The 24291-nt window shown below is 38.8% G+C and overlaps 1 protein-coding gene and 1 long non-coding RNA gene across 2 annotated transcripts; one reads left to right on the forward strand and one right to left on the reverse strand.

The window, feature by feature from the left end:
* Positions 1-1490: 1490 nt before the first annotated feature.
* Positions 1491-3418, reverse strand: LOC111023371 (putative serine/threonine-protein kinase WNK11). Its single transcript, XM_022300795.2, has 3 exons — positions 3321-3418; positions 2528-3031; positions 1491-2218 (listed from the first exon to the last, which is right to left on the reverse strand). Exons 1-3 carry the CDS (start codon positions 3321-3323, stop codon positions 1814-1816), a joined length of 912 nt encoding a protein of 303 aa, XP_022156487.1. The 5' UTR covers positions 3324-3418; the 3' UTR covers positions 1491-1813.
* Positions 3419-14640: 11222 nt separating this feature from the next.
* On the forward strand, positions 14641-22181 carry LOC148208660 (uncharacterized). The gene is made up of 3 exons (XR_015787123.1): positions 14641-15090; positions 15338-21574; positions 21663-22181. It is a non-coding gene; the product is annotated as an uncharacterized LOC148208660 (long non-coding RNA).
* Positions 22182-24291: the final 2110 nt, after the last annotated feature.

The following is a 24291-nucleotide window of genomic DNA, read 5'->3' on the forward strand; positions in this document are numbered from 1 at the left end:
CCCACTTTCATTTATGGTATCTATATGAGTATCCATAGTAGTCTGCAATTGTGTTGCACCCTTATTTCTACGATTAATTCGGCATCTACGTAAGTAGTATCAACAACAATGTAGTAATCGCTCCCCAACTCATTCAAAAGAACCGCTAAAACCTATGTCACATCCCTATCTTCAAATAGCCTAATAATAAAAAAACTTGTTTACATTGTTCCTGACCACCGATAGGCATGCAACTTTTTTCCCGTCAATTAGATGAATATTCATGGTAAAGTCTTTGATGAGATGGGACAACGTAGAGTCATTATGGATTGACATCGATCTAAGAGATTTTAAAATTGTTATAGACATTATTTTCGTCCCAAGTACCATCATATACAATTGTGATTAAGTACACAATTGCACAGGGGAGAGCTTAAAACAATGATAGATGGATGATGGGGATACTTTGGTAGATATTTTTTAAAAAATGTTTAAATTAATTTAAATTCAAAACTAACTAAAGACTAGCATCTAATCTAATTTGTGGAAATATATTTACAAAACAACTAAAAATCCATATTGGAAAAGGACGTTCGTTTCAAATCCCATGAAGGGGCCATTTATTTTTCGGGAATGCAGATGCCTGAAATTTCAGATGTCTAGAATTTTAGATGTTTGGTATCTTCAGATGTCCTTTATCTTTAGATTTCCATGTTTGTTTCGTAGTAAAATATATAAGGATGTCCGGGAATAGCCACGTTTGTTTTGCATGATTTATTCATGAGAATGTTCTAAATTTATATAATGTTCCGAAAACGTCCTTACAAATATTTATATAATTTATACATTAATCTAATATAATTTGTATTTATATAATAGATTTTCTTAAAATTAATTTAATATTTTAGGTTTTTTTATATTAATTGCATATATGTATTAATTTTGTATGTTATTAGTAAGAATTATGTTAATATAAGACTTTTTAAAAGTAATTAATATTGAATATAAATTTCATTTTAAATTTTAATACTTTTTTAAAAAAATACAATTATACAATTAGTATTATATGGGGGTAAACGGCCCCTTGAAGTGTGTTAGATGATCCCAAGAGGGAGGCACCAAAAATATGGTCAAGAGGAGCAAATGGAAAAATCATCTATTTTCTAAAAGTCCTAAAAATTAATTTGGTCATTTGTGCAAAATATGGAAATATTAGTCCTTTATTAAAATAGGTGCTTAAATTGAGCCACTTATCTTTCTTTATTTATATGTAATTAGGAATCAAAGCTGTGCTCCATCAAAAGTTTGATATTAAACTCACCGAAAGTTTGAATTTAAGACCTCTAAATTAGTAACCTTAACACCTCCTCTTTTATCACTCTCATTCTTAATATCTTATATGGGAAATTAGAATAAAATTTGTAAATGAATCACTTTTCCAATAAGCATTATATAAAAAGAGAATAAATGAAGGAATGCTTCAGCCAAAGAAATAGAGTTACCCCATAAAATTAAACAAAACTAAACCTTTTCAAGCGTGATATTGAAAACTTAAACTGATGTAGTATGTACACAAGTAAACAGACATAAATTAAAACCTAAATTTCAATGCTAATCGGATCCCTCCTTCGAATATGGGAAAAGCATTTCAAACCCACGTGTTACCTCTCCAAAAATAATGAAAGATAACACCAACCAAAAAAAAAAAAAACTCACATGAAAAAACCATAAAAGCACATAATAATTTAACCAATCTAGCTATAGCTATACTTGAGTTGTGCATTCATCACCATCTATAACCTACATAATTTTTGTTCAAATAATACACTAGCCATCACGAGGATGCACAATGATCCTGGTCGTTGTCGTTTTCATCATCATCAATTTCCCTGAAAATGGGATCTCGGAGGAGGTCGGCCGCGGAGGGCCGCGCTTGGGAGTGGGCGAGGCACTTGTCAATGAAAGCCTTGATCTCAGGGTCCTTGACCTTGTGAAGGGCCTGAGGCTTAATCCCGGAGGATACTTTCCTATAGATCTTGGCAACATTGTCACATTCACTATAGGGAATTTCCAAAGTGACCAATTCAAGCAAACACATTCCAAATGAGTATATGTCCACAAGCTCTGTGTAATGTTCCTCATATAGCTCTGGTGCCATGAATTCTGGTGTCCCAAGCACTGAATGTGCTGAGTGATTCTTCCCCACTGTTGCTGCCAAACCCAAGTCCCCAATCTTCACCTGCCCACCACACTACAAAATTTATTAAATCTACCAAAATAAACACTATAAATTAGTAGCTTTCCCGACGGTTTTATTTGCGACCAAATCATACATACAAAATTTATTAAATCTACCAAAATAAAGCCAAAAATAACCCCACCCATGCATCTACTATAGTCTTTACATTTAACACTCTCACCTGCCCAACAAATGACATTGCAAAGTTTTCGACATGAAAAGAAATACTAAAACCCCTCCTCAAAGAGAGATTTTTAAAGTATGACACCAACCAAAATAAATATTTTCAAAGTAAAGAGATAGTATTACCTGGCCAACATTACCATTGACAAAGAGATTGCTGCAGTTGAGATCTCTATGAATAACACAAGGCTCATGGGTATGCAAATAATCCAAACCCTGAAGGATCTGCTTGGACCACTTCTTCAAGGCCTTCAAAGAAACTTGCCTGTGTTTCTTCCTGTACTCTCTGAGGTTCCCACTTGTACAAACCTCAGTAATGAAATTTAAGGTTCCATGAAGTTTGTCGAGCCATACATCGTACAAAGCAATTATGTTCTTGTTCTTTAGGGTTCTCAGCAATGTCACCTCCGAGTACAGCCTCTCTATCATCGATGGTTCGTTCGAAAAGCTCCTCAGCTTCACTTGGTTCCACGCCACCTCAATTCCCTCTTCTTGATCGAATGCTCTGTACACTTTCTTCACTGCCCCCGTCCCCAGAAGCTCCCCGTACCGCCCGTACCGCCCTGTCGGGTTCACCTCCACGAACGGCTCCGCATCCTTCTCCGACGAGTCCGTCGTTGCACTAGGCATCTGAACTCAATTCCATAAATAGCATATAAAAAAGAAAGCATAACTCAAATCAAGTTTTTTTTTTTGCTTTTTATTTTTTTTTTCTGAAATTGGATCAAAGGGTGGCGAAATTTTGGGATGAGAACACAGATCAGGATTAATTTTGCTCTAAAAAACAAGAACTTGCAAATTAAACCAAGAGATATTCAGTCTACGATATTGGATTTGAAACTGGATTTTTTCGATCTTTCTAAAAATAATCCAACAAACATAAATAAATAAATAAAGGAGGGTTGTGAAAATTACGTACCATATATAAACGGAGGGAAAGGAAAAAAGAAAGAAATCTTGAGAGAAGAAATTGAAATTTGAAGGGAAAGTGAGGAAATTAAAGGTGGGAGAGCTGAAGAGATCTGTAGTGGAGAATTTATAGTAGTTGAAAAAGTAGGGTTGGTGGCGTTAATGAGACGTTAGGTGGGTGTAGAAAGGAATTATTTTCGAGTTAGGAAATTAGTTGTAGTTAGAATAATAATAATTTTTTTAATAATAAAGCTGAAGCGGATAACTTTTCTAACTGACGGAAAACGGAAGCTGGTGGATTTCTAGAAGGGAGAGGTAATTAATTTAATTTCGATATATGGATTTAGATGTAATTACATCAATATTTTATCCCCATTATTAGGGTATCATAAGTTAAAACTATTAATATTCTTTAAAAACTAATAATAAAAAACTTCCAACTGCTCATTTAATCTCAAATATAAAAACACCCGGTTTAAGGAATGGGGTGAGTGGATAAAATAAAGGTGAACATAAAAATGGGAAATTTTCTAAACCGCATCAAATATAATGTATTTTAAAATATAGCGGAAAACTAAAACTTTTTGAGTTGGGCTTGAATTTGTAAATAAAACTCTTGTTTATGCGAGGATTTGAGATCTTTTTAAACCATTAAGTTACTTTTTGAGTTGAGCTTGAATTTGTAAATAAAACTCTTGTTTATGCGAGGATTTAAGATCTTTTTAAATCATTAAGTTTTTCGAATGATGATAACATATCTTTTTAAACGTATAGATAACTCTTTTTAAAACGTTTATAGACCAAAATAAAATAAATATCTTATGCCTTCGATAACTAATATATAATAAACTTATAAATTAAAAGACTAAAATAATGATGCACATGAAATCTCAAAAAATCAATTCAATTGTTTTAGTCCGTATGTTCAACGTTAAACTCGATTTCGATTTTGTACGAAGAACCGTTCTAATGGTAATTATATATCTCTTATTTATTGAATTACGTTTTGACAAATAAAATTTAGAAGTTAAAAAGATAACTAGAAAAAGTAAATCTTAATTGAAGATATATATTTATATTATATGTTGTAATGGGGGGACCCACATCCACAAAATTAATGGCAACATGGAAGCTTCGAAACGAAAGTTGGAATGATCTGGCTGTTCATGTTGTTTGGATTCCAAGAAAAGCCATTACTTAAAAAAGTCAACAAATCGCGTTCGATCCACATGACACAATTTTGAAATGTCTAATTTTATGGAGGCTTTTTTCGAATATAATAACATTTTTATATTAAAGTCTTATCCTTTTTATTCAACAATATCTTTTTTTTAGAGTTGGAGAGATATTTTGGATTAAAATTCAAATTATTCACGTGGTACTTTATGAAATGAAATTTCAACCCAGATGAATTTTGTTTGGAAACCCAAACTAATTAATTAAGCCCACCTATAATAAGATAGAACTTAGAAAATTCTATTTGCATGACCAAAAATAAAAGCAATTTTAAATGATTCAAAATTAGCTAGATGTACCGTTTAGTATCTAATGTATATGTTTGTTCAATTGTTTTAATATTTTGTCGACCATAATATATAGTTCAATAGATTAAGCTATATGTATTCAACTACGAGGCTGAGAGTTCGAATCCTCACCCACACATGTTGTATTCAAAAAGAAAAAATTAATATTTTAAACATTTCAATTTTCCCTTGCATGTGAAAATTTTTTAAAAGTTTCATTAAGTCGGTGCTGTGACTAGAAAAAACATAGGCCCGTTTGATAATCATTTCCTTTTTTCTTTTTGATTTTTGATTTTTTGTTTTTTAAAAAGTGTATTAATCAATTAAATTTTCTATTTTTTGTTTTTTAAAAACTATTTTGAAATTATGTGTAAAGTTCAAAAAAAATAGTTTCTAAAAACAATTTATGTTTTTCAAAAAATCTGATTTTTTCTTCTAATACTCAACTTTTTTTTGTTTCTATTTATCTCTAAAAAATTTCTTTCTCACTCTAAAATTTTTTTCTTTCTAGATTTCTCTCTCTAAAATTTTCATATTTTAAATATTTATTATTATTTGTCTCTCTCTCCAAATTTTTATGTATTTTGTTTGCTAGCAGATCAGTTTCATTTCACTCTCTAAAAATTTAATAGTTTTCCTAATTTTTTTCTCTCTAAAATTTCGTGTTTTATACCTTTTCTTTTCCTTCATAATCAATTTTTTCCTCTTAAAATTACTTTTTTTCATTAAATTTTCTTTAATTGTAGCTTTTATTTATCTTTATATTTATTTATTTTCTCAAAAATTATAATTTGAATCTTGTTTTTATCTCTAAATTTGTTTTCATTATAATTTTTCTCCTTCTTTCTAATTTTTTTTCTTTAACATATCTTCTCCTCTCAACTTTACTTTTTTCCTTTAAAATTTTTCTCTTTTTGTCTTTATTTTTCTTTCACTTATTTTTTTTCTAAAACTTTTTATTTATCTCTCTAAAATTTATGTTCCAAAAATATATTAATTTCTGCAAGGTCGAGCCCAAAAATAGGAAATGCATGTCCCGACCCCGTCCTCGAATCCATTTTTTAAATAATTAATATATATTTATTACACTTTTTTATACTCAATTCTAAAAATAATTAAAAACAATTTAAAACCAATAATTTTTCTCGAGAACATCTCCCGATCTGAATAATGAGGTGGAGACGAAGACCAAAAATATTCACGAGCACGAGAATGGGAGAGCATCCTCACTTGCACCCACACCATTGTCATCTCTACTCTACATAAAAATTTCTCTCTAATATGTATTTTTAATTTTATAACTTTTAAAAAATAGAAAAATAAAAATGGTCACCAAACATGTTTGGTTTTATGTTTTTTAAAAACAAAAAACAAAAAATGGTTATCAAACATATATGGTTTTTGTTTTTTAAAAACATAAAACAAAAAACAAAAAACCAAAAACTAAAAACAAGAAAAACCAAAAACCAAAAACCAAAAACAAATGGTTATCAAACGAGCCTTAGTTTCTCTGATTTGAATTCCCTCTATCTAAGGAATTATCGTTTAGAATTTGAATTTACATCATCTAAGAAATTCAAATGAAGGAAGATATCTTGATGACTTTAAGTTTCCATTTGTTTATGCAAAGAATTGCACAACGGTGTTTACGAACCTAGCTCGAACCCGGTCTCCAGCTCGACCTGAACCTCAGAGTGAACCTGCGCAAGAGGGCAAACTCTCCGACGATCAAGTCAGTATAGATTGGACTCAATATTAAGCTCGAGGTGAGATTCAATACCTAAGTGTGAAATGAGGCCCTCTATTTATAGGTGGTGGGTTCGACAATACTCACGACCGGCGGTTATCTTTGTTTTTTGTCATGTCGAACCTGTCGGGTTTGAGCAGATCGAACCTGTTCAGGTCGAACCACGACTTTTTATACTTAGCCTCGTATATAGATAAACTTGTCCTCCTCGGCAGGTTCGAGGTGGACCTGGGATATTCTTTTATTTATTTAGCTCCACTGAACGTCCCCCACGTGTCCACAAGATCTCTCCCCCAAAACATTGGCCCCTTATCTGTCAGGTTCGATCTCGATCTGGCAGAGAAGTTACTTAGTTCAAATTTAGGACACGTGGTGACTTCTGGTTCGTAGAGAAAATATGACCGTTGTGAAAGTGGGAAAACGTTTCGACCTGCCAGGCTGTCGGAGCACTCGAGTATTCCGACATTACGAGTTTCGAGATGAACCTAGCCGCTCGTTTATTACATGTGTATGATGTAGAGAAATCCCGGTTAGCTATAAATAATTCCAAGACTTCAAATAAAACCTTACGCTTCCTGAGTTCTTGGAGTTTGATCTGAAATCAGCTCGAATCCTTTATAGGTCAGTCATTCTCATTTTAATATTGATTTCAAGTATGGTAGTTTTCATGTCTTCTTCCTCCAGTAGTGATAGCCTACGTAGCGCAGGTCAGACTGTAATCAGTTTGCCCCCTAAGCTAAGTGACTCTAGGGAAGACTTAGCTCTTAGGTTAGAGTCCGAGCTGGAAGAGATAGAAAATTTTAGGTTTTTTTTATGACAGGGAGGATAGTGACACCTCCACCTCGGGCTAGGGTTTGGAATACCCTTTAAAAATGTCCGAGCACTATCTCGGACCCCTCCGTAGGGGGTTTAGTATTCTAGAGTTCGGCCTCAGACTTCCCCTTCACCCTTTTATCCAAGAGTTCCTAAATCGAACTGGCCTGGCCACTGATCAAATGGCCCCCAATGGATGGGGTGTCATTTTTGCTTTGGTCATCCTTTTCTGGTTACGAACTCGAGAAGAGGACGGGGGCGAGCTGCTTGATGTCGACCAACTTCTAGCGTGCTTCGGAGCCAAAAGGATAGCTAAGAAGCCAGGTCGGTACTACATGTGCTCAAGGAAGGGCACAGGTGGTATAGTCAAAGGGCCGACCTCCATCAAAGGATGGGTGAAGAAGTGGTTCTTTGCCTCTGAAGGATGGCTGGCAAAGAACGAGTCTGGTCGTCCCTTCTTTGACGTTCCCGTTAGGTTTGGGAATTTAGGTACGAAGTCGTTTTGATTTTTTTTGTAGCTTTAAATTTTACAGCTCTTTTGCTTCTCATACGTGACTTTAATTCTTTTCTGTCTTATGCAGTGTCCATCAAACCAATTCTCGAGCTGACTCGAGCATCCTTTAATACCCTCACGTATTACAAGGATCGCCTCCCAAGCGGCAGGAAGGTCGGAACCTTGGCGACTGACCTGCTGTTACTCGAATCTAGGCTGTTAGATTATAACCCCTTAGTGCGTCTAGTTAAAGCTTCAAGGCCAAACTCTAAGCTCGGTAAGTCGAGCTCGACCTCGATCTAAATTTATTTTTCGATTTTGGTCTCTGACCTTTTGCTTGTTTGTTTTGCAGCTATGGTGTGCGGATTCTTAGGCAGAGTGAAACGTAAGTCTAAGGGCCGTGCTTACTCCCTCAAGCTGTTCACGGCACTGAGCCAATGACTCCCGCTGCTACTCGTCCTTCGGCTCAAGATAAAGTTGGGACATCTGCCGACGTCCCAACTCCGATAATCGAGTTGGACTCTGCTGGGTAGCACTCTAGAGGAAAGAGTCTGAGGAGCGAGTTCGAGGTGCTGGACGTGTCACCTCTACGCGAGGTGAGAGAAGAGTCTCCTCTAAAGAAGAAGAAAACCACCTCCTCCTTGGAGGTTGGACCTCGTCGGCCCCTGCCCACGAGCCATGCTGACTTGGTGGACGACCCCGAAGCTCGGATGGGGGGGACATCCAACGTGACAAATTGGTTCCGAGTTGAACCGTCAAGTTTTGGGGTGAAGGTAGGTATCTCGCATCTCGACGTCGTGCTTCGACCGCTGCCTCCGAAGGGCGTCCAAGTTTGTAAGCGATCCTGGGTCCGTGCTACAAAGGACCATTGACCATGCTGCTGAGGTACGACCTGCTTCCGTAATTGCTTTTATTTTTACAACTTGTAGCTCGGTCTAACCTTTGTGTGATTTGTCTTTGCAGGCGTTCATTGCTTCTATTCACTCGGGAGTTATGATGAAGGCTGAGCTGGATGGAAGGGAAATCTTGGCAGCGAGGGAGAATGAGAATTCCTCTGCTGCCTTGGAAGCTACCACCACAATGAAGGGCGAGCTACTGAAGGCTCGTTCTGAAGTGGACATTTTGAAGGCCGAGGTGGAGGCCAAGGCTCAGCTACTGAAAAGAGAAGAAGAGAAGCACAAGGCCTACCTCCGAGCTGCCCATGCCATTACAAAGGGGTTGGAGAAGGAGAAGTTCCAGCTCCTAAAGGAGAAGGACGACATGCTTCAAGTCCTTGAGGACAAGGACGTTTCAATAAGACGCCTCACTGTCGAGCTCAAGGTGGAGAAGGAACGCCTCAGCAATGGAGCTCTCCTAGAAGCAGCGTTCAGGCAACACCCAGATTTTGATGGATTCGCCAAAGACTTCAGTGACGCAGGCTTCAAATTTCTGATGAAGGGCATTGCTGCCGACATGCCTCATCTCCAGATCGACCTTAGCGATCTGAGAAAGAGGTATGCTGAGAAATGGGCTTCTGGGTCAGAGAGCTGGTGGAGAAGTACGTCAGAGAGCTGGACTTTTACTACTCTGACCTGGAAGAGGACGATGCTCCTAGTTTGGAGCAGAACGAGGTCGGCACCACACAAGAAGGAGCCCCTTCGCAGCAGGGCGGATACCAAGAGGTCAACCTTTTGGGCTCACAAGGTGAATTGTCCTCTCACCTCGGGAGTGGCTGATGCTTCCCCTCTCTTTATTTTATTTATTTATTTTTTGAAGTTCTTTTTTTATTGTACAAATCTTTGGGCAGAGCTACAAGGTATACACGCCTTGGCTCTGTCCTTTTATTAATGAAATCTTAATTTCTCCAACTCTATACTTCGGGTTTTGTTCTTCTTTCACTTTTTCCTTGAGCTTTTGAACTTGCCTTTGTAGAGTTAATCACATATAAATATCTCGTACCTCTAACTCGTAAGTTTAAAGGATTGAGTTTGAGAGTTTTCTTTATCGACTTCAACATTTCTCCTCGAACTCGGAAGTCCAAAGGATAACATTAAACAATTAACTTTTCACATCGCACTTTTAACTTTAACGTTCAAAGGATCAAATTTTAAGTTCTGTTGATATAATTCCAATATTTCTCCTCGAACTCGGAAGTTCAAAGGATAATATTGAACAGTTGAACTTTCCGCATCGCACCTTCAACTTAGACGTTCGAAGGATTGAATTTTAAGTTCATAAGAATAAGTAATTTTTACATCGCACCTCGAACCTGTAGGCTTAGAGGATTGAATTTTATACTCATTAAATAACTTTGACATCGCATCTCAAACCCGTAGGTTTAGAGGATTGAATTTTATAAAATTTACCTTGGCAGTAATTACTTTGCCAGGTTAAGCGCTATGGGAGTCCTTGGCCCCCATTTAATTTCTCACCGAACTCGGAGTCATGAAATTAAATAGCTCTTCTGTTTATTAAAATTCCCTCCACTTGAAAATTTTTACAAGTCCATTTTAAGACTATTTTGACATTTCAAGGGTAATAATGCTTTAAGTGTTCTGCGTTCCATGGATGCGCAAGCACGTTTCCTTCCAGATCAGCCAGTATGTACGTTCCTGGTCGGACTATGCCTTTAACTTCGATCGGTCCCTCCCAACTTGGGTCAACTTGGATCCCTCCCAACTTGGATGAGCATGGGACGAACTGAGATGGCTTATGTTCAGCTTCCTGCAAAAGTCCTTGAACTTTGCGTTATCAAACTGCTTCCCGTTGTCTGTCACAATGGCGTTCGATATTCCAAAGTGGCATACGACATTCGTCCATATGAACGATGTGACCCTGGACTCTGTGATGTGGGTGAGTGCCTCGGCCTCGGGCCATTTTGTGAAATAATCCACAGCGACAACAACAAATTTGGTTTATCCTTTGCCCAGGAGAAAGGACCTATAATGTCCACTCCCACTGTGCGAACGGCCATGGGGTCGAGATGAGGGTGAACAGTTCGGGAGGTTGGTGAATAATGTTTGCGAAGCATTGACAGTTGTCGCAAGTCTTCACAAACTGCTTGGCATCCTGATCAACGATGGGCCAGTAATACCCTTGCCGAACCACCTAAGCCGATAATGACCTAGCTCCTGAATGGTTGCCGCACGCTCCTTGAGGTAGGGAGAAGCAGGGAGAAGCCTCGTCGGTACAATGCTCCATCTCGGAGTATGAACCGAGTTGCTCTTCGCGCCATTTTCTTATGTTCTTTTGAGTCTTGCGGTGGGTTTCCTTTAATGAATTCCACAATTGGATCCATCCATGTGGGTGCTGATGTGTCAATGTCCATCATGTCCGGCTCCAAAATTGACAGGTTAACTAAGATTTCAACCGGGACCGATCTTGCTAGATCGGTCTTGTATGCTGATGCCAATTTGGCTAAGGCATCTGCGTTTGAATCCTCTGATCTTGGAACTTGATTCATCTCGTAAGTTTTGAACTGGGCAAGGTGCGATCTGACTTTACTTAAGTACTTCTCCATCCAGGAGTCTTTCGCTTGATACTCCTCCTTGATTTGATTTACCACCAATTGAGAGTCGCTAAAGACCTTGATGTGGGTGGCCCTCAGTCCCATGGCAATGCGGAGTCCTACTAGAAGCGCTTCTTACTCGGCCTCGTTGTTTGAAGTCCGGAAGTTGAAATGTAGGGCATACTCGAACCGCATGCCATCTGGTGCGAGCAAGAGGATTCCTGCTCCACACCCTTTCTCGTTGGAAGATCCATCTACGTAGATTGTCCACGGGAGGTTGGACTCGGTGGGCAGAGATGGTGAAGTGAGCTCTGCGATGAAGTCTGTAACTGCTTGCCCCTTTAACGCAGTTCTGGGCCCGAACTGGATATCGTACTCGCTCAACTCCATTGCCCACTTCATCAAACATCCTGATGTTTCTAGCTTGTGGAAGATATTCTTCAAGGGCATATTAGTAAGCACCACAATGGGGTGTGCTTGGAAATACAGCCTAAGTCTTCGGGCCGAGATGACCAAGGCGAGGGCCAGCTTTTCCATTTGTGGATACCTGGTCTCGGCCTCAGTCATGGCCTTACTTGTGTAGTAAACTGAACTTTGGCATACTCCCTCCTACTTAATTAGGGCCGAGCTGATGGCACTATCGGATACCACCAAATACAAGTGGAGATTGTCTCCCGGTAGAGGCTTGGCGAGCAGTGGTGCCAAGCAGAGATAGGTCGTCAATTGATCCGGGGCTTGCTCGCATTCAGTCGTCCATTCAAATGTTCACTTCTTTCTCAAGACTTTGAAGAAAGGAAGGCATTTATCAATTCAATGGATGATAGGTCTTCCCTAGGATGGCATTGTAGGCCGACCTGCCGTCGATCACAACGAACTCTGCCATCTGCGTGACTTGTGTATTGTCTTGCCCAATTGTAATCGACAAGTCAATGCACCCTTCTGGGGAGACTGATTCTCCAGAGAATCCAACCAAGGGTGTTGGACTCTTCTTCAATTGTGCCCTGGTTCATCCCAGAGCAAGTTATTTTGTAAGAGAGAGAATGTTGGCAGATGCACCCCCATCCACCAATACTCTCCGGACCAGTACGTGATCGATGAGAGAGGCGATCACAAGTGCATCGTTATAGGGCAAGTGGACCCCCTCTAGGTCGGAGTCACTGAAGATGATGGAGCAGGTCGGTCTCTACTCCCTGATGATGCACACTTCACGATTGGCTTCTCGACCTAACTCTTTCCTTTTGTTTCCAGATTGGCCCCAACTTGGGCCTTCAAAGATAGTATTAGTGACCGCAGGTCAGTCATATCGGCGAGGTGGCATCCTTGAACGCTTCCTCTCATCTTTCTTCTCTACCGAGTTGGACCTCGGTTTGCCAACAAACTTTTTGAAGTAGCCGTCTTGAATAAGGTCTTCAATCTGATGTTTTAGTTCCCAGCAACTTGATGTATTATGGCCGTGATCACGATGAAAACGACAGTATTTATCTTTGTTGCGTCTCTCCGGGTCTCTTCGGAGCTTCTCAGGCGCTTAAGGAGCTTCTCCATCCCAGTCTCTTCAATATATGTAAGTATTTCTGAGATAGGGATTGTGGTTGGAGTATATCATTCGTAAGGTCAGGCTCGGCTGGGACCGCTATCCGACCTGCGATAATTAGTCCGGTTGTTGGAGGAGGATGACCCCTTGTCGTTGGACTTGGAATCAACCTTAATCTTACCTTGGCCGGGCTTCTTCTGGTCGATCTTCTTTTCTGATCGACCAGTCTTGGTTCGAAGAAGCTCTTGCCCATCAATAACTTTCGCCTTTTACAGGACCTCGATGAAGGTAGCTGGAGCCTCCTCTCCAAGTTTGACCGTAAGGGTCTCATCGACCAAGCCGGTGAGAAAGTAGCACATGGCCGAGTCATCGGAGCAGTGCGCGACCTTCAACTGCTCCTCCGGGAACTGAGTGACGTATTCTCTCAGCGTCTCACCCTCCTTCTGTCTAATGGTGGTGAGGTGAGTCGCCGTTTTTTTGTCATAGTGCCGAGAAGAGAATTGACTGATAAATTCTTTCCTCAACTGAGAGTAGGTCGAGATCGACCTAGCCGGCAATCTTCTGTACCATAAGCGCGCGTTGCCGGTAAGCACGATCTGGAAGGTGTGGCATTTTATGGCGTCTGTTGCCGCTTGAAAATCCATGAGGCCTCCAAAGACCTCAACATAATTTTTTGGGTCCTTAGACCCATCATATGGCTTCATAGAGGGAGTTTTGAACTTTGAAGGGATTCAAGCCTCCAAGGCTTGCAAATGAAAAGCACATAACTTCAATAAATGGAAAGACAAGCAAATGAAAAGGTTAAGAACATGGAGAGTTTAACAAAATAAATTACAATCCCATCCATAATTAAGGATGTGAGTGTTTGACTTGGTTTTTGAATTGAATGAATTGACTTTGACTTGTTTTGATGGAGCTGACTTTGACCTTGACCAAGTGGACTTTGACTTGCCATAAAAACACTTAAAATGCATAACTTGCACCAAATTGAAGTGCATAGTTCTAACTTCTTGCACATCTTCCTTTATTTCTCTTGTCGAGTTCAAGTACGCTTGGACATGAAGTAGCAAAGCTTGTTGAAGTTTCCTAGCTCTCGATCTTGTAATCGGTCCATGAGGCATAACAAAGGTAGCTCCTTGGTTCATATCATATATAAACAGTTTCACATTCAAGATCATGCATGAGGTCCCATAATTAAACATTATATAATGCAGTACAAAAATTTCACATAACATTCAATTCACAAACAGCAATCATCACATAGTCATTCAAAACATCACATAAAAATTTAAACCTTGTCCTAAGGCATTCCAATAGCAGAGCCACTTACCTCAATAGTGATCCAAAATAAATGTTGGCTCAGTCTACGAAATTTACTGGTCCAGTTGAACGTTGAATGTATCCGCACGAGGGAGGAAAAAATAAAACAGTTTTTCCAGAGGAAAAATTGAGAGAGAGGAAATGGAAAAACATATGACAACTTAATGATATAACCGAGGGTTCGTGATATTCTCTTTTAACTAATTCTAAGTTCAACCCATCTTTTATTCGTTTTTTTATTTCTTCTATATTTCTTTTGTAAGCCCGAGACTTTCCTTGGATTATCTTTTCCTTGGCACAAAGTTGTATAGTTTCATTGTCAAAGAAAAATGGCAAAAGTTTATGGTTCATTGTGGTTATGGTTAGTTAAGTTGTTGGAATTATTAAATTAAAGAAAATGGAAAAAGAAAGAAAGAAAGAAAACCTGCGGTGCTCCAACAAAACCCACCGCCAAACCCATTTATTTTCTTTTTTTTTTATTTTATTTAGACCATTTCTTTTCTTGTCTTTTTCCATCCCATTTGCAGAGGTTCTCGAGGGAGAGAGAGTGAAGGAAGGGGGAAAAAGGAAGTTTCAGAGAAATTGAGGTTGAAGAAGAAAGGAGAAGCTGAAGCCAAGACAGCTCGGCAGAAGTTGATTTCAACCTAATAATTTCTAGGTTTTGAAGCGGTTTGAGTTACTCCAAAAGAACCAAGGAAGCACGGGATTTCCGTACAAACCAGGAGGGGTTTTGGGGCTTCTCTGGTTTTTCAAGCGTTCTGAGGTGTGCAAGCTGGATCCGAAGCTCCATTTGGTGAAAGATAGAGAGGAGCAGAGAGACGAAAATCTGAATGTTCGGTGTTCAGGGCATTTCTGGGCAAAATCGGGTACAAATCTCGTTTTCATTTCTTGGGGTAAGTTGTAAGGGATTCGGAAATGGAGAGGTTGATATGTGATGTGTTAATATTGGTTAAATATTAAGGGAGTATGGGTGTTGGTATTTATGGTATGAAATCTGGAAAAAAATGGGAAGGAAAATGTGAATGGTGGTTTAATTCTAAGTGTACTAAACTCATAAATGTGGGAAAATAAGACTACTTATGGTTTTAATGTTCGGTTTTGGATGTTTAACAGGCCGAGAGAAAATAGGTCGAGCTTGCAGGTCAGGAAACTAGCCAAGACTGTGAGTGACAAAATGAATTTCGAAAATTATCCCTAAATGGTTGTTCATGTTTGAATGTCTTATATGTTTTATTATAAATGATCCATGATTCCTATGAATAGTTTCAAGCTTAAGTTGAGAGCTGGATTTTCTAATGAGATTTAGGAACGAGCACGTGGTTGATGGTTTTATGAAAAATGGTTGAAATGAGTTTATTTTGGGTAAAGTATGTTTTAGCAAGTATTGTTAAAAGATTTTACTGTTTTTCCATGAGCATGTGGAGTAAGCTTAAGTTTTTGGAAGCTAACGATAGCAAGCATGTTTTAATGTTTCCATATATTTTCTTGAGATTTATATTGACTACCTGACTGAGATGTGGAGCTCGAGGTTATATGGTACTGTGTGCACATAGGTTATATTCCGTTGTTGACATTGAGTTTACTCTGTGACAACAATGCTGTCGTGAGTGCTGGGCGGGCCCCATTACGACAAAGACGATGGGAGTGCTGGGCGGGCCCCACTACATCGTAGAACTAGTAAACGTTGATTAAATCGGGCGTGCTTTGCACAACGTGGTCATGACATGCTAGTTAAGATGTGTATTATACTTGATATGCCTTGCTGATTTTTAAATGACGCGTTTGCAGATCTGTTCCTAGGGAGTTTTATTCGATACACGTTTCGTTAAATACTTTGACTGTCCGGGAGGGGGTGTGACATCTTTCCTTTTTAAAAAAATATTTTCATTTTCTTTCAATTCATTATATTTTTTTTCTTAATCTACTCTCTCTAATCCAAACTTTCCTCATAAATATTCTCTTTTGTTTTTTTTTGGAAAGATAAGAACAAAGAACAACAAGACTAAATTGGAAAAAAAATCTCCATTGATAAAGAAAATTTTAAAAACAAAAATAATTATCTAGTTTATGCATTTAAACTACTAAAATATTATATATAAAAAAATACTTGACGTACAGTTTTACACTAATGTTTTTAGTTTATGAAACGATTTAATAAACTAAAACATTATTGCATCCTTTTATAAAATATTGACTAATTCAACCCCATGTCGGTTCCTTGGTAAAGGTGTTTCCTAAACAGGCCGCTTAAATACATGAATTGTTTGTACTAAAAAAACAATATCGATAGTCACAATAAATATTTGACAAACTCAAAGACAATAAAACCTGCAAAAAAAGGTTAGCACTCTGACAATCTTGTTAGTCTTTATGCTTCATGATAATTGACAAGTAAATAATCAATCAGTTTTCGCATATCGTTTACTTTCGTTCAACTAGTATTTATAACAAATGTAAATGTAACCGTTGGAGTGATAGCACACTTTCTGAGCTACATTTCATGAGATTTTTATTGAAATTATTTGTTAGTTTTCGTTTCTTCATGAAAAATTTAAGCACATAAGATATATTTTGCACGAATAAAGTACCGGGAGGAAACAAGACTTATTTAGGTCAAAATGAGAGAAAAATCGGAATCAAAGTGACCAAGAACTAATAACAACAAGATTTGAAGCCAAAAATCTGAAAAGATAGCATCACGGCGCTAGCCTAGAGCGCTGCGACGCTCCGAAGTTTAAATTTCTCGTTTTGTGAATAGTGTAGCGCCATGGCGTTGCCACGATAACTTTTTATAAAAATAGGGTTGTGTAGCCACCGAGAAGGAGGAGTTTGGGAGAGGTTTTTTGGCAGTTTGCCTTTTTGGCCAATTTGGAGGGCAAGGAGACCATTGGAGAGCTTAGGAATGTGATTTTCAAGGCTCGGGATCGTGGAGGTCGCTTCGGGGACGGACGATTGACACGCCGAACATAGTTTCTTCTCATTTCTCTTGATTTTTCTAGATTTGTTATGGACTTCTCATTGTGATTTTATTGTTTTCCATTGAATATGAGAAGCTAAACCTCTCATCTTAGGGATTGATGTAGACATTGAACTTTATTCATTGATTGTTTAGTTTTCTTTGTTGAATGTTTATGAATGTTCTATTTATGCTTCTCTATGCTTAATGCCTTGAATCTACTGGCCATAGATTGATTGATTTTAGACTTGAAATCTTACGCTCGGGAGATGTGGTTTAGAGTTAGAATTGGGATGCATAACTAAAGGGGTTTTAAGATCGGGAGATTTCGAAGTTCTTTAGAGGTCGTTAAAAGACTTGTTCAATAAAGCCTTTACTTGTTATAGAAACTAGATAGGGATATTGGTTTTATAATTCGTAAGGAGAATTAGCTTGCGCTTGGGAGAAGCAGTTGAAATTTGAGAGTTTTTGGCCTATAGAATTAATAATTCATTCAATCTTGAGAAATTAAGTAGTTGGTTCATATTGGGTGAAATCAATTCCCTAGGACCTTTCTCCCCATTATTTTTATCATTGTTATTGCATGTTTATTTCCTTTGATTATATTCTCCAGTTTTATTTTGATTCTCTAAATAAAATTGAGCAATTGTATTTGTGGTACTTCAGTGATCTAAAAACCCAATCCAGAGGACGATATCGGTATTTGACTTACCACTTTATTAAAGCTTGACCCGTACACTTCCGGTAAGCAATCACTGCTACATGGAGTGAGAGGAAACTTCCGGTTTGAATTATGCGGTTTATTTTTCGTGAAAATGGGAAACCGCGCACTTAGTGGGGGAAACAGTTTAAACACCAGGTGGATTGAAATTTGAGATGAATTCTGCTCAATAGGTGCCTAGTTCGGTCTTGGTCCGGACTGGTATTATCTTTACGTACACTTCTCTGCACGTCCTTTCTTTTTGCTCTCCGCGAAATTAAGGGCCAAGCAATAGCCCCTACTTTAAGAATATTCAAGGGTTTTAATTTGAAATTCTTTGAGTAGTTATCAATTCATCTTGTACGACTATGGACCCGAATTCGTTTTTCCTTCACTTCTCCGAACTGATCCCGTCTCCCATTAGGTATTTATAATGCTCTGGTGCACATTTCGATAATTTTTCGTCGCTCGAGTATTATGTTAAACACTTAGGGCAAGGAATTTCTCCTCTGGTTGCTACGAATCAAAGAAGTTGGTCACCCTCTTTGCCTACTCTGTACTAGGTAACCCTCGTACTTAGACTTAATTTCCTTTTCTCCTTCTAGTATTTGAGTTTTGTAGATGGCTAGGACCAAATCATTCAATGCAAGTTCCCGTAGGCCTTCGTCTTCCCAGGCTCAATCGGAAAACCCTCCAACTAAAAGTAGAAAATCTCGTTGGCGGAAGTGAAGCGAGTTGGCCGAAATTAGTGGTGATTGTTCTGACTATTCATATTGAACTATCCCGATGAACTATTAGGAATCCTTAGGTATAACTATTCAATTCATAATGACATTGAGTTAAGAATCCCTGCCACGGGTGAAATGATTGACAAACCTCTCATTGGCTATGTTAGTTTCTACCCACAAATGTTTGAGTATGGAGTTAGGTTGCCTCTACATCCTTTCACCCAATTTTTCCTTAACGCTGTTAATTTAGCTCCTGTCGAATAAGCACCCAATGGATGAGGTACGTTAATGGACTCCTGGTATTTATTATGGAATTTTGTGAAGAAAGAACCTCGATTCTGTCTATCGAAAAAATGTTAGCCATTTATACCATAAAGAAGTCTTCTAAGGCCCCTGGCCGATTTTACTTAAGCTGCTTCCCTGTTATTGGAAAGTTGGTCAATGGACCAATGATAGAGAAGGGCTTTTCTTCAATCGTCAATGACCTCAGCTCCATAAAAAACAAAAAACATAGTTGGTTTTATGATTTGGCGAACTGGTTAATGACCAGAAGTGAATGAGCCCCTTATTGTGAGGTTCCAATGGAGTTTATTAGATTAAGTAAGCCCTTCAATCTCTTATTTCCCTTTTTGCACGTAGTGATGGTTATCGCAGTAACCATTCTCTTGATTTCGCTGCTCTAGTTGACCTTCCATCGAAGCTGACTAAGGAAACCAGGTCGGTTTTAGCTGGCTGCACAGTTCTATCAGCTAGTAATCGTTACAGTCCCTATCTCTTGACCAACAAGAACTTGAGGAACTGCGAGCTCACGGCCGAACTCACAGAAGGTCGACCTTTATCCTTTTTGTTTTCCTCCATCTTTTATAAGAGATTCATTAATCAATTTTCAATTATAATGCATAGGAAATGAATCGTCGTCCTTCCATGTTCAATAGCAGTTGTCGCCGTGATATGCAGCTCAGGAAGGGATCAACCAATTTGACCATAGGAGAGAATGTAGCTGCCAACCCCTTTCACCCAAAAGAAAGGCAGGGGGCTACTCGCACGAGTACTGACACCACACAGTCATAGTCCATACTCGTGACAAGACCTTTGGGACTCAAGCAACGACGACCTTTTTTGCCAAATTCTTCTGTCCCGAGGAAAACTGCCAAATGGAAGTCTCATTCTCCTATGGTGGAAATTGGTATAAATGGTACTGAGACTTATGCTTTCGAGGCAAATAATCTTGACACTTCCGCCGTCCACCCTACTCAGAGTGGAAATGTGGAAAGCCAACTTTTGAGGAAGAAGAAAATGCGCAACGAGGACATTCTTGCCACCCTTGCTTCTGAACACCATCCGCCTAAGGTGTCTTCGGGTGTTCAAATTAAACATGTTCTTCTCGCTACTCATGAGGCCGTCTATCCACCTCCTAAAGGTTTTGAAAGGGCCGAGTTCGAATTCGAGACTTTAGAAGACGGTCTTGGTATATCGCTCCAAGATCTTGACGAGGTCCAATCTCACTCTCCTTTTGTTGATAATGTTGACAGGGAAAACACCACTTTTGTTGCTGGTCCTTTGAATATCAAGGTGACTTATTTTGAAGTTTTTGGTTCTCCACGTACCTTCTCATTCGAAATTCCTCCTTTTCTATTTGATCTGCGTGGAGAGGACGTTTTGTCCCTTACAGACAACTTCTGCCCTTTATTTTCAAAATACTTGGACAAGCATGCTCGTAGTAATCCCTTCACAGAAGCTGCTTCGTGCATCGCAAGGGTAATCCCCGACCTTTTACTTTATATATTTACATATGCACTGTTGAACCCGATTTCTGAGCCTTGTTGTTAATTTCAGGCCTTAGCACTCTCGTGCTGTGGAATTGCGTCTATTGGAATCAAGCTCTCCCAACGTGATACCGCTTGGCGAAAGAATAAAATTAAACTTGCGGAGGTCACCAGAAAAGTTGAGACCTGCTCAGCTCAGTTAGTTGAGTATAATTCCATCTTGGAATAACTTAAGAGAGAACAGGAAATCTTGACCAAGGAAAAATAAGAGTTCAAGACTCTAAAACGAGAGACCCTTACTATTCTCGTTCCGTCAGAAAAATGTATCATTGGAAACAATAGATACAAAGTTGAGCAGACCAAGCTGGAAGAAGAGAACTATCGCCTGTTGTTTGAGAACTTCGAGTTGAAGACTAAGTGTAACGCCCCGCGTTACTCAGGTTAGATTTAATCTGGACTTTCGAGGTTCTACCCCAAATTATTTAAATTTATATCGGTATAACTCATTTTATTTTGTTTTATTCTTATTACATTTTATTCTTGATCATTAAGGAGTCATAATGGTTTATAATTAAAACATATGAGAGTTCTAGTTCTTTAAACCTTTGAGCCATGTGTTAGAATTTAGAATTTGGGCTTTTTTGTTTCAAATCCAAACAAAAGAGAAACAAAAGAAAAAGAGGGGGAAAATCCAAAACCTTAATTTTTCTTTTCCCTCCTTCACGCAAGTCCCTCCCTCCCCACATTTTCATCTTCGTCTCGTTGGTGACAAGCCTCTATCGATGCTGCGACCCTGCCTTCCGACGACCCATTCCGACACCAGCAGCGCCGCACCTCCGTTCCCCAACGATGCACTCCGACGAGCAGCAGTTCGGCGATGCGGGCATATCGGCGGCGTGTGCTCGACGTTCGCTGCGACTGGGTTTTTTCTGGGCGTTTCTGGTGGTTCTCAGCAAAGTTCAGGTTGATTAGCGGTGACCCACGACTCTTAGCACATAGTATTGGTGGCCCGTGCTCCTTGGGTAGCGGCTAGCAGCATCGGGGTGGTTTTCGAGCGACTTTTCCTACTGTAAAAATGCAAACAGCTTAGATTCTCTACGTTCGACGACTGCCCACTTCCGTTCAAGGCCCGATTTACACTACCCACGCATATTCGAAACAGATCTAAGTCATTTACACCTAAACGAAGCCGATCTCGTGGTAACGGACTTTCGAGACCCCCTTGGAATATTTTTCCCATGGCTGAAAATTTGAAATAACTTGCTATTCTTCTTGTTTTATGGTATAGGTGATGCAAATCCAACCACAGGTCCAAGGGACCAATTACAAGAAGCAAAGCAAAGAAGATTCAAGAGGTTTTCATAATACATCTTCAAAGGCTAGCTAATGCACACGAGGAGACAAAGATTTCTGAGGCCAAAATTTTTTACAATGTTAATTTAATGAGTCAAGAAGAGAATGGAGCAAAGATGGCACGGAAAAAGTTGTCTATTTTGAGAGATGGCACGGAGGACAAAAAAAAGTGTGCAGAATTGTGAACAGGTGCCTTGGCAGATTGCATCCCTTGGGAGTTTGTGATGTCAAAGCTTGTCAAATCTCATTCAAACGTGAAGCGCCTCCTACACGTGATTTCCAAGACAATTTAAAGCAATTCTACGTTTTTGGATTCACATTTAGTTGTCTAGTTTGATGTGCAATCATGTTTTAATTTGCATGTCTTATTTTCTACAATTTACATTAAATAGGATTTGAAAGACTTTTGGTGTTCCTCATGTTGAACGACCCTTTGGCCTATTTAAAGGCTTGTAATCACCTTGTTTTAGCATATTAAACATATTGAAATTCAAGAACTTTTGTTCCTTAACACTTTTGGTGTTGCTTCTATCAAATCTTGCTTTAGGTTTGATGTTAAACCGATTCATTGTATTAGTCTCGATCAAGCTAATTCTGGAGTGAGTCGTCTTAGGATCTAGGAGTGACCATCGTAGATTCTAAGTCCGATCTAAGAATGATTCATCTTCTAACCTTAATCTTGGTTGGAATCATTCGGTAACTTAGTCGTTTTTGTGAATGTTTGCAAGGATTCTAGAAGGACCTCTAGCTTTGTAAACCCAAGCAACCTTTGGCGCTTATCAATAGGTGTTGAAAACACGCAAGGACTAGGAGCGTGGTAGTGTGTAAGTAGTAATAGGGGCGGGTGTGTGCGTTTATGAACTATTGGAAATGTCTTTTGATTATTGGATTATCTAAAATGAATATTCATGTTGTTATTATTACTGGATGTGTTAGTTAGGAATGATTGAATGAATGCTCTGAAATTGGCCATTCGTGCTATCGTTACGTTGTTGGAGTAGGTTGGATGAAATTGTTTAGTTTTCTTTTGTCAGATGTGTATCATAGTTACCTGTTGAAACGGTCTATTTAAAGGCTGTGCGAGTTGTATCTATTCTTATCAGTTTGTGTAAAGCATGTTGAAAATTTATGTGATTGTTGCTATTTATCTTACAAGAGCCATTACGTGTGCGTTTCCCTATGATGTGAGCATGCTGCTGGTTGTTAAATGTTGTGTTATACGATCTTTATGCGTTAAAATCATGCAGGACAATGGGTTGTGCTAGGACATTGTACTAAGTATAATAAGGAAGCTAGTACTGGAGACGAGGGGTGGAGTGAGATGTAATGAAAGAAGAAACCACGTGTGTCAGGGCCCCGGGTACAAAGGTCGGGAACTGATATGGTGATACTGGGTGTCGAGGCTCCAGGTACAAAGGTTGGGGGTCGAGACGCTAGTCATAGTATGGACGAATGTCGATGCCCCAGTACAAAGGTCAAGGTCGGATGAAGAAACAAATCATTGGATCAACACCGCTAGTTGGGTGTCTGATGGGATGTTAATCCCGGAACGGAAGCAGATCATCGTTCATGATTTTTTGAGAAAACAAAACAAACGTGCAAAGATGTGAAATACAGAGGAAAAATGTTTTTACCTTTTAAGAACTCTTCTTCACGTTAATTTCCACCCGAACACCACCACTGAATTGATTACGCTTGTTTACATGCGTAAAAAGAAGGTTTTAGATGTTGTTTTTTACTATGTTTCAGCTTTGTTTCGGATTTTTCTCGGTCGTTTGAGTTCCAATTCATGCAAAATTCATATATTATGGTTTGTGGTTGGCTTATATTGTATTTATGACATTTTAGAACCATTTGGGAGTGCAAATTAATCAAAAGAAGCAAAAAGTCGGAAATACCTACATGGGAGGCGCCAGGCGCCTGGGAAGGCTGCAGAAAACAGTTTTTCTTCCAACTTTGCCCTTAATGAAACGCGTCTTCCAATGCGTTTTGGTGGTTCCAACCGATGGATACGTGTAGAAGAAGTGTTCCACTATCAGTTTGAGCACGATTTGGTCAATCAAAAGAGTTGGAAATGGGTGATTCACCATCGTTTTAGGACCTACCTAACCAATTCTGCACAGCTATAAATTCCAGCAGCTTCTCCACCAAATGCATCAAGCCTTGCTTTCTTCTCTTGATCAGTTTTAGTGTTTCTTTGTTGCTTTCTAAGTACTTTTGAGTTGCTTTCATTAGTTGCTTTTGGTTTTTAAATCCCGAGCAGTTTACATTCCTTTATTGAGCTTTGTTTTGTTTCCATTTGTACTTGGTTATTTTATACTTATTCCAATATAAAAAATCCAGCACTTTGCTTATATTCCCTTTGCCTTTACTTTATTTTTTAAGAGAGTTGTGTTTTTGGAGGAAAGAGCACGTGACACTCCCCCTTGCTTGAAAGAGAAGGGCGAAGCTCTCAATCCCGAGAAAAACTCTCCGTTAGTTAACTTTTGTTTTTCACACATGCATTTCAATTTCAACCACTCTACTTGCTGTATTTTCTTCAATATGTCTTTCTAAATTCCCGT

Source organism: Momordica charantia (genome assembly GCF_013281855.1).
Source record: "Momordica charantia cultivar OHB3-1 chromosome 10 unlocalized genomic scaffold, Mcharantia_2.0 BLBB01000010.1, whole genome shotgun sequence".
Classification (NCBI taxonomy): domain Eukaryota; kingdom Viridiplantae; phylum Streptophyta; class Magnoliopsida; order Cucurbitales; family Cucurbitaceae; genus Momordica; species Momordica charantia.

What these genes read in the sequence shown, in the direction of transcription:
- LOC111023371 (XM_022300795.2), bottom strand. An exon ending in TCAATGGTAATGTTGGCCAG is followed by an intron (nt 2,219 to 2,527) that starts GTAATACTATCT and finishes TGTGGTGGGCAG; the next exon opens with GTGAAGATTGGGGACTTGGG.